Source organism: Gallinula chloropus (genome assembly GCF_964237585.1).
Source record: "Gallinula chloropus genome assembly, chromosome: 3".
In the NCBI taxonomy this organism is placed as follows: domain Eukaryota; kingdom Metazoa; phylum Chordata; class Aves; order Gruiformes; family Rallidae; genus Gallinula; species Gallinula chloropus.
Genome location: NC_140087.1, coordinates 21,049,841 through 21,061,073, shown reverse-complemented (window position 1 = coordinate 21,061,073; position 11,233 = coordinate 21,049,841). Strand labels below are relative to the sequence as shown.

General features: G+C 43.7%; 1 protein-coding gene across 1 annotated transcript; it reads right to left on the bottom strand.

Moving 5' to 3' along the window:
• Nucleotides 1-865: 865 nt before the first annotated feature.
• Nucleotides 866-7,477, bottom strand: CNR1 (cannabinoid receptor 1; the record flags this gene model as incomplete). Its single annotated transcript, XM_084262310.1, has 2 exons — nucleotides 7,358-7,477; nucleotides 866-2,348 (listed from the first exon to the last, which is right to left on the bottom strand). The coding sequence occupies exon 2, from the start codon at nucleotides 2,285-2,287 to the stop codon at nucleotides 866-868; it is 1,422 nt and encodes a 473-aa protein (XP_084118436.1). The 5' UTR covers nucleotides 2,288-2,348; nucleotides 7,358-7,477.
• Between the last annotated feature and the right edge of the window lie 3,756 nt (nucleotides 7,478-11,233).

Genomic DNA, 11,233 nt, shown 5'->3' with positions numbered 1-11,233 from the left:
AACGCAGTGGTATTTAAAAGTCTGAACCAGTGCATTCCTCTCTTACATTCCTTCTCTATTCCTTTGTTGCTGTTACTCTCGTATGCATGTAAAGTAAAAGGTAGTGGGGAAATAATTTTAGTAGAAGAACACAAAGCCTCTCCCCTAAGTCCACAGAAGACCACTAAAAGTGTAAAATTTCCAAAATAGCTCATAGGAATTCTTCAAATACAGTTAAGTGTTCTCAATGGGGTTTACGTATCACGTTTCACATTATTTCCACGGAAGTCTACCTTATCACTTTGTTTAATCAGACGAATATCAATAACACGTAATAGAACAGCATACAGTTCACGGGACACGACACGTTTTACAAAACCTCTAGAACTCAGCACTGCCGCTTTTGGAAAAAATCAAAAACTCCTATTACTTACAGACATGAAATACACTTCACATTGAAATGAACAGCATGATAACAAGGCTTTTTTTTTTTTTTCCTTATTTGATGGCATTGGGTTTAGGATGCATTAGTTTTCAATTAGGTTTCACAATTTTCCTTCACACACCCGAAAGGAACCATTGCTAACCTGGCGTTTTCTCTGTGCTCTTTCAGGAAACTCACTATTATTCAGTAAACGCGTTTTGAGAAATAAACTTATTGAAAATTTAGCTTGAACCCCTAATTGTAAAACCTGAAGAACTGGCTGATGGTAATGCTCTTAACACAATCATCACTCAGCTTACAATGACAAACCGAAAGAAATATTACAGGAGGGTACAAACACGTTAAGCCACGGGTTTGGTTTTCTCTGTTGTTGAATTTTTTTTGTTTGTTTGTTTGTTTTAAACTAACTCCTTTTTCTCACAACGCTGAGAAGTCTCCGACTTACAACGCTTCAGCAGTCGTGTCTGTGGAGACAGACATGGTAACTTTGGCAATCTTAACTGTGCTCTTAATGCAGCTCTCGGCAGCCCTGTGCACGTTCCCCGCGTTGTTGGCGTGTTTGTGCTGGCAGTCAGACTCCATGCTGTTATCGAGGGGCTGTGCGGTCCCTTCGCAGGTGGGGAACATGCTGCGGAAGGCGTGTCGCAAGTCCTTGCTCCTCAGAGCATAGATGATGGGATTCACCGTCGAATTCAGCAAACAGAGCATGCTACAGAAGGCAAAGACAGTCTTGATGAGCTTGTTCATTTTCCCAAAGACATCGTACACCATGATGGCGAGGAGAGGGCCCCAGCATATGATTAAAACGACTAGGATAAGGACCAAGGTTTTGGCTAACCTGATGTCCATACGAGTTTGATCAGGCCTAGTGATCTGTACCTTACCATCCTCCGTAGACTGGATGATTATGCTTTTCTGCGTGCCCCGCTGAATCATGCGAACAGCGTGGCTGTGAGCCTTCCACAGTATGTACATGTAGGCATAGACAATGAACAGCAAGAGGACGCTGGTGACCCCGATCCAGAACATCAGGTACGTCTCGTCGATGAGAGGGAAGATGTCCGAACAAACGGAATTGAGCTTTTTGCAGTTCCAGCCGAGCAGAGGGAGAACGGCTATTACAATAGCGATGGTCCACATCACACAAAACGCTACGACAGCCTTTGGTCGGGTAACAATCCTTTTGTAAGCTAGCGGCCTGTGTATAGATATGTACCGGTCTATTGCCGTGAGGAAAAGGCTACCTACGGAGGCGGTGAAGGAGGCTGTAACTCCACCCAGTTTGAACAAGAAGACGTTGGGGCTGTCCTTCCGGTGGAATACATGGAAATCCACAAAACTGTAGACAAATATCACGCTGCCCAGGAGGTCAGCCACAGCCAGGCTGCCGATGAAATGGTAGGAGGGTCTACACCGGAGGCTTCGGGAGTGGAGGATGACGCACAAGACAAGGAGGTTCTCTAGGACCGTGAAGGTGCCCAGGGTGAGGGACAGCACGGCAATGGCCAGCTGCTGGCTGGGGTTCAGGATCATAAAGCACTCCATATCCATGAAGTTCTCTCCACACTGTATGTTCTCATCATTATCCTTAAATGTGGACAGGGACTTGTTGTAAAACTCTGTGATGTTGACCTGATCTGAGGGAATAATGTTCAACAGGGGATCATCTCCTGCAGTCATTTTTTCTTGGAAAGGATCACCCCTGAAGGAGGAGAGAGGGAATTTCTGGGGATAGTATCCCAGCTTGGATGCCATGTCACCTTTCATGTCTTCGTACTGGATATCGTTGGAGCCCACGTAAAGGAGATCTGTTGTGATTGTTCGGAAAGTCGTATCTGCGAGGCCATCTAGGACTGACTTCATAACCCCAGTCTTGTTGGTTTCAGAGAGACTTGGGGGAAGGAAAAATGCATCGGAGGAAATCCTAGAAGGGGAAAAGATCAGACTTCATTTAGATAAACAGGGAAACAACCGCCACAAGCAACTTAGTTGAACTGTGTCAAACTAAACCAACCTTTCCCTTGTATTCAGTGTAGGCTTAGCCTTTGCCACCTGTGAGCACTTGGAAAGAAATCACCTGGATTTCACTAAAACCAAATTACACTAACAAGTGACGTGAAAACCAGAACTGCAGGGAACTGAGTATCCCACAGGAAAGCAGTTTTCATTTCTCCAAAGTAGTTTTCATTTGTCATCATGACTTTCCGAGCTGCTCCACCAGAAAGATAGTCTTCTCTAGATCTGAACTTGCTTTCTGATTGCAAAGTACCTCACAGACCAATATTCCTTGGGCTTGCTTCATTTAGATAATACCAAGCGCCACTGCAGCAGCAGCATTAAACTGAATCATCACCTTCACTGCCTGTCTTTCAAAAGGCAATGAGGTTTTTGCAAACCTGACAGAGAGGGAATGGGGCATGCACTCATGAGCTTCGCAGAAGGCTTGTATATTCATACAACCCAGTTACAGCAATCTGAGCTCTCCTAACATCCAGAATTTGTTACTGAAAATATGTTAGCAAGGTGCTTTGTCTACAGATGTAGAGATCTGGATATAGCTTCATTGCTCTATTTCTTCCTTCTGCTAAGCAAACCAAGACAACTAGGATGTTTGCGCTCTACGGTGGAAGTATTGTCACCCAGCTCCAGCCCAGGATTTAGGAAAGATGACCAGATAACTCAGTTGGTGTCTGCATCAGTGATCAGTTCTGCATGGATCAGAAGCCTCCATTAGAGTTGCTCACACTTGCCCACACAGCACCAAGTTAGGGTCAGAGTGCAGCTCTGGCCAAAACTCCAGGCAAATGAGACTGGGACCCACTGCTCCTGTGAGAAGCATGAAAATGTACCTTTTCCCCTTAGGCACACCCTCAAAAACATTCTGTCCCTTCTGACATGGAGAACCCAGCAGAAGGCCTCCAGGTAGCCAGTGATCTCCTCAGTTCCGTCACACCGAGCCTTTGCTCAGGGGTGGTGACTGATTTCAGGGTGTTTATCGAGGTACCCCAGGGAGAGCACCCTCACCAGCACCTGAGCATCTTACATGCAATGACATGTAAGACAGGTCCCACAGCTCTTGGTATGCTGTGCTCCTTCATAGAACTTTGCCCATGTAACATACCTTGCATATGAATAGAACATCTGCTTTAGGGCCCCCTAACACCGCCAAAGCAGCTGAGAGCAGTCTGGATATAAGTAAGTGTGTTACAGCTACTCTGCATCTGCTGCAGGACATCTCAGTAATTACATCAGCAATAGGAGCAAACCCAAGCTTTTTCATGCTTTTAGAATGGAGGAAATTGTTTGTGACACCCAAGAAATCCCAGATGCCATATGCAGGCTTGTACTGACTTAACCTCTTCACTTTACACAACTGACAATAAATGACAAGAAGAGCCACAAGAGATTATCTGCCAAAACCCTGAGTACTGATCACCTCAACTCCTAAAAAGATTTGCAGATTAGGTACCAGAGCTCAGGTTTCCCATGAAAATTGAGAGACAGAAGAAAAGAATTGCTCTCTACAACAATACAGATACCGAAAACCAGAGAAAACCATAAGCGTTTCCAAAAGAACCAGAGATCATTTAGCTGGTGAGGTATTTGTACTGCACTCACACTTGGTATCTAAACACTCAAGAAAGACTTTTTGCATAGTTCTTTAAAGTTTTGCATTTAATCCAGCAGGCCTGGACACTGAGTATTAAAGGGAATATATGACCCGAGACCTTCAGAAGACACTGCAACTCTAGTGCTGCAAACAAGGATGAGCATTAACTACCTTTATTGGCATGGTCCAACACGCAACACTGATACTTGCCATGTCAGCTTTTGCTGACATCGTTGCTCAGCAAATAATAACCTAATTATTAGACAGACAATCTATAAAATAAATGAAGGAATTTAATTTTAAGAGTTTGAGCAGTAAGGGAGGGAAATGCCAGTGAAGCACACATTAAAAATGAACAGCAATAATCTAGTAAGTAAGGTACTTTTCTTCCAGAAGGTGCTTTACAGCTGTTCCTAGCAGAATGTGCAGTTGTTACATGATGCAAAGTTGACCCTGCCATCAACTGATGAATCTGCTTTGTCTGGCAACTTTAAACTTGGCACTGTAACACCAATTTAAAACCAGGAGTGAAGAATGTGTTATTTGTTTGAAAACTACCCCAAAGAAATTTAAATAATCAAGTAGTTAAAAACATTCAAAGATGGCTCTGTTATTCCAGCTTATTGCTGACAGAAGACAGACAACCATTTCAATGATTAAAGCCACAGCCCCATGTCGAGAAGATTATGTCTGGATAAAGCTTCAAAAATTGTATGCAACTGAGCACTTCTGCTAGACAGACAAACAAATTGTTATGAGGTAGCTAGTCCCTGCTGGAGTCATGTTAAGTGTAGACTTACTCAGAGTAAGGTGCAAGCCGCTGTGCAACCCTTACCTTTGTTTGAAATACAAATGAAAGAACACGAATTCCTGCGTGCTCTTTTGAAGGTGGCAGCGAGTTATGTGACAATATCACTATGCATGCATATGCTATGCTAACAACGTGGTTAATGGGATCAGGAGAAGCAAGTCTTACTCTGAATTTCAATGATTTTTCTTCCCTCTGTATTTTTACATTGAGATTATTACAGTAATTTCCACCTTATTGTCTCTGCAAAGAGAGTCTTCTTTGAGAGTACTTGGGAGTTCATTAGCGGTGTAGTTTAAGCTTTGGGGGATGCAGCTGACATTAATTTTGTTTTTGTTTGCTGCTGGGAATATCATAATTGGAAATTTCTAGCAGTATGTGTGCATGCACCTATTCAAGTAGCAGTTGATTTTTATTAAAGTTGCAGTAGAACAGCCATTCTCCTGATCTGGAACTGCACTTTACTGGAATTTTGGTTATTTTAATTTGGATACTAGCTTGTCCCAGTGTAAGCAACAACACTGAAACATGCTGCATCGATCAGCAAGTCTTTCCATGGCTGCCCAGTGAAAACAAGAGTGGACCTTTGGCACTGACGTTATCAGAAGAGTCCAGGTCACAGTCTGATGTGTTTCAGTTTGACATGGATCGAAAAGCCGATGGCAGAAGCAGCGGTCGGGTGCCTGGTCTTTTTGTTTGGTCAGTGTCACACAAGTTTTGTCTCTGAGCAGGTCTGTCCCAACCTGGAGTCAGACGCTGCCCAGGAGAACTGGACACCCCACACTACGTGGCAACACTGTCCTTTGCGGATGGCTCCAACTCAACCCACACTCACACTGCCCAAGACCTATCATCACCTCTACGTGAAATACCCTGGGAGCTTGTGTGGCTTCTCACACCCCCCTTAAAGGAAGGTTCCCTGCACAGATCCCTCCTCTCAGAATGTGGCTGGGGCAATGGCCATGTGCTACGGGATGGTCCCCCCAGGGGCAGGGCAGCACTGAGGGAGAGCCTCCTGAGTCTGCCAGAATCCACTCTTCCAACAGAGCCTTTGAGTCTCCAAAGCTCTTGGCTTTGTCCCTTCATTGAATGAGTTCTAATGACCTCAGTCATTTTAAAACAGCTTTAAAAAGAACTGAAACATTGATTATGGATGAAAAAGAGCCTGCACACTCAAAATTTTTGCTGTTTTTCCATGACTGCATGGAGCAATTCACAGTAAGTAACTGTAAGCAGTAACCCCAATTACGGATAAGGATTAAACAACAGATAAATATTCCAAGCATCGTCTATCTTGAAGACCAAAAGCAGAAAACCCACGTCTGAACACCATTTTAGCCTTTTCTCCCGTCAAGCGGTGGCTGTTGATGGGCACTGCCAGACAGGCTGTGCAGAGGGACTGCCACTAGATGGAGTGGCTTTTACAAGCACGTCGCTGAGCCGGCTGCAGAGACCTGGTTTTAACTTCATCTAGCCCCTCTTTCCAATCTGCTTTGCAGGGGTTCAAACACATCAGGTGCTTAACTGCGGCTGAGGGTTGAAGGCACAACTTTGTAAGGCTCTGCCCTCAAAGTGAAAGAGTTAGTGAAGATTCAGGGGCAAATCTTACTACTGCCCTCCGCTGTGTGGTGACATATAGCCTTAAAAAGAAGCCTGGATGCCATCAGAACATAAAGACCCCTTACGTAAAATATAAAATACAAGACCCACATAATTTTAGGCTGGTAGCTCACCTTGGAGAGCTGAGAGAATTACACCTCCCCACGACTTCTAGCTGGCCCACAGGACCAGTTCACTCAGGGACCAAGAATGCGACTTCATTAAAATGCTATTGCCTATCTTCTCCTGCTGTTCTGGGGGAGAGGGAGGACTGGAAAGTTTTTATAGTTGTCTAAAAAAAGGGCTGAATTTATTATAATTTCCAAACCAGGATGATTGATAGAGCAATTTTAATAGCCTGAATAGAAACAGTGAATATTTGCGTTCTTCCACGGAAAGTAATTATGAGCAATACAATGATGCTACTGATAACTGCAAAAATGTTGATGTGGCAAGAAAAGGAATCAAAAACAAGAAAGGGAAATCCACAATCAAACCTTTCTAGTTTCTATTTTAGAAAATATTTTGATCTCCATGTCTATACATTTCTTCTATGATACCCACAGCTAATTAAGAACAAGCTAAAGGATAAGTAGGTATAATTGAAGCATAGTTTCTGAATGTACAAAGATATGTAAATGCTTTCTCCTTGCGTAAGAGAAGGCTTACGTTATAAGGCTTGTAAGTCCTTCAGAGAAGGACTTTATCTTCCAGTAAGTTTGCAGAGTGCCCAGTATGCTGGGATTCCTACCAAACTGCGTCCACAAAGTCCTACCACAGGAGAAACAGCAGTAATTTATACTCATGTGTTGTCAGCTGGAAAAGTGTGAGAGGAATGAGATCTACTGTAGTAACTGTTGGCCTCCAGGAATTAGAACTGTCCTATAAAATGAGAATTTATATGGCTAATAATTACCTTATCCCATATGGCGATGAACAGTACTGCTTCGAGCACAGAATAAGGTTTCTAAGCCTTGGAGAAAGAAATGTGCAGTCTGAGAAATGGCACTCCAAGACTCAGTAACACCAGGCAAGAAAAAAACCCAACACGTTGACGAGAATGTGAAAGCGATGCTACCCTATCCTGTTTACTGTTTTACTACTCCATCTCCAACACTCTGCTACTCCTAGGCTATAAATGGCAAATACGCTGTCACTCCTAATTCAGGAAAACTTGCATTCACTTCAGTGGGAATCTTCTCTGTCTGAGGGATGGGGAAGGAGCACTGAAGCTAAGAGAGAGAGGCAAATGAGGGATGCTATCTTTTAGTTACAGCAAGGCACAATCAGCTACGGGGTAAACTAGGGCATATGACTACTGAACCAAATTTTGTTCTTATATAACATGATGATATCTATTGCAAGCTGAACCTTAATTAGCAAGAAGCCAGAGCTACATGTTAATTAACACACCGGTTGCATGCCACAAAGATAGGGACTGGAAATCTGAGAGCAAACTGCCCCTACATGACACCCCCCAACATCCAGCAGCTGGCAATCTGAATGACAAAACGGGGGGGGGGGGGGGGAACAGAGCATTAATCGATGACCAGTAATGGTTTTTTTTTTTTAAGAAATAACATTATTTCCTCCCTCCAAAGTTTCACTGGTGAGATGCATGTACCAGTTTTAGCACAGGTGACTTGCAGGCACAGAGAAAGAGGCTGTGTCTTACCTCCCAGGCAGCCAGGGCATTTGTATGTGTCTCAGATCAGAGTTTCAAAAGCAAGGCTGAAGTCCTGCTCTGTTTGGTACAGGTGAAGGACTCTGACACGGCTTTCCTGTGAGCCAGGTGAGCATGCTAGCCACCTCTCTGTTCTGCTGCCCATCCCTAAACTGTTTGAGTTCCACATTGGATCAAGTGTTAAAACATCAGGAAATAAAAGTACAAAGGTGCACACCTGGTAAGTGAGAGGCTTAGTTTGAAGCTCCTTCTCTGAACTAAGCAAACCAAGGATGCACCTCCCACATCTGACCCAGCTGCAGGGGAAGGAGCAGAGACAGCTGCTCCATCTGCCTGTGAAAGCCTCTGAAGCTCCTGAGTTCACTCAGAAACCCTCAGCTTGTGAAACAGAATTTCCTACCAAGTCAGAGCCAAGATGAAATACTGAAGACACAAACTAGCAAGGGCACCCTCAGGGTCACGTTAGTGGGAAACTGTCGCTACCTGGTCTGCCCGGCTTTTGGGAGAAAGGAGAGAAGGCAGAGGTGGCTTTCTTAAAACGGTGAAAAGACCATATAAACGTGGGATTTAAACACCTTTCACACATCTTAATTTCATGTTAAAGGCATAGATTTGGGAGACGATGAAGAGGTTTGCTGAAGTGTGAAAGGTCCAGACGAAAGCACTGGAGCAGGAGTGACCTGGTATTTGTTTGACATCCAGTCTAAGGACTCACTTCCTCGTGAAGCAGAACGAACGGGCAAGATGAAAAGTTTGATGCAGTGCTCTAGCATTTACACTGTACAGAAAATGCAAGAGAACTCATTCAGCTGGCCAATTTTGAACTCTCCAACTTTTCCTTTTTCACAAAAGTGTTTATCTGGGATTTCAGTATTCCGACAAAAATCGCTTCATTTCCTGCCTCTTTTCTAGCCCTTCTCTAATGCCAAAAGGTGCTGGCACTTACTACGGCTGAGCAGAATTGACATAAATGTTAAATGGAGACAGAGAAGCCCAGCCAGGTGCAAAAGAGATGGGGGCTGAACACTCAGTCTCCTGGAAGTACCTAGAGGAGACAGCAGCTTAGCACACAAGGTGTAGCTGAAGGGAGAGAAGTCATTTGAAAGAGGAAAGCAGGACGTAGAAGACCCAGACTCCATTGGATGTTAAATGCTAAAGGTTCCCAGAAGAACTAAACGAATGAAACCCAGGGAAAAACACATTTAGTTACCAAAAAAAAAAAAAGACAGAAAAAAAAAGAGATAACCACTCCAAGAAAACATCTTCCATGTAATGGCCAGGGCAGAACAAATGAGGTCAAGAATTTGTTGCAGCAGAAAATATTAGCGAACTTTATTAAAAAAGAGTAAGGATTAGAGATGGGAAGGCAACAAAAACATCAGGCTCCAGGGAGAAGTCTCATAAACTGCAGAGAGTGCATGATTGCCTCCTCTTCCCCCTGCAACAAAACTGTGGCCATAACAAGGTTTAATCAAAGGCTTTGTGAAATAGCAAGGAGATGCTGAGAGCAAAGGTAACGCAGGTTAAGTGACTGGTGTGAAGGGAACAGGGAAGAGAGGAGAGAGAACTACTGTCCTCATACAGGGACCAGGACGTATCCAGGTGAGACGAGAGCAAACCAGGGACAGGTAAGAGAGTAAGACCAAAGTGGAAGGAGCCCGTGGGAGCCAGGTGATGCAGATTTTAGGGAAAGAGAATAGTCTTTGTGGTTGGCTTGGTGAAAGCAGATGAGGTGAAGGAGAAAACTCACGAGAGAAAATCTCCCTCCCCTTCTAAGTAACATGAACTTCAGAAGCACCTCCGTTAGCTGAAGGATATAGCTAGTGGGATTTTCAGATCTCACCATAAAGAAAGAACAGACCCACTGCTCTGCAGGCAATGACTTGCTCTTTTGAAAGTCCATCTCTGATCTGTATTCAAACAGCAAAGGAAGATGCAAAGGGCTCTGAGAAGCCATCCTCAGTAAGGTCACAGGAAAGGACAGCACTGTACGCACATGGGGCTGAGATGGGGACACTCAAGAGAGATCAGTTGAACAAATCTGACCAGGGACACGAATAAAAATCAAACTGCTTATGGAAAATGAAGTACAGAATACAGACCTCAGAGGTGAGAAGGAAGAGGGAGTGCTCAAACAGAGCCACTGAGTGACCCACACACGGTGGGTAAACACACCGAAAGAGGAAAGGGGAAGAGGTCTTTACAGACGGTGACAGAAAGTTAGTGCACAGGATGCCAGCAACACATTGCAAAGCAACATCCCTTCTACCCTAGTCCTCAGGAGTCTGCTTCTCCCCAAAATTATTAGACCACCAAATGTTGGCAGTGCTCAGAAGCTAGGAGAGAAAGGCTTTTGGTAAATGTGATGTCCCACGCCATCGGCATTAGCGAAGGACAAAAATACGCACTCCAATTAAAAAATGTAAAACATTCTTTCATTTCTGGAGCTGTCTGGCCTTTCATAAAATTTAAATAAGCCCAGATAACTCTCTTCATAACTACATTCAGAATATAATGATATTCAAATATACTGCCTTCACACACACAAACAACTTGTGAAATTATTTGCCAGCATATTAAGCCACTACACCAGATTGCTTGGCAATGGTGCATGTCTTCAAAATATGCAGATGCTTTTCTTTTTTAAAAAAAGGAGAGAGGGAGAGAAGAGGAGAAGTGAGAAAGAATTACAGTGGAATCTGATAACCAAGCAGCTAGAACAACAAATTGCGGAGAGACTCCAACCAGTATTACATCAGATTTGCAGAAACAGTTAAAAGATACTGTGGCATGAGTTATGGCTTCTTATTTCTGAGTATATGTGTATACATATATATATATATATATGTATTTATATGCATAAACTTATAGACAGATATACACAAACACATACCCATGCCTAGAGGAACAACCATGCAAAGTCTCACCAACGCTGCAGTAGTGTTTCTCATGCGTAAACTCAAATTCCCGGTGCCAGAGGACAAGCAAACAAGCTAAAAGTGTAGGTACAAAAAACACAGGCAAGATGACTGCTGAATATGTTTGTTAAGCCCCTTATGCACAGCCTTCCTGGGGAAAAGGAAGAACCTAAGACCAGTGCTTCTATCA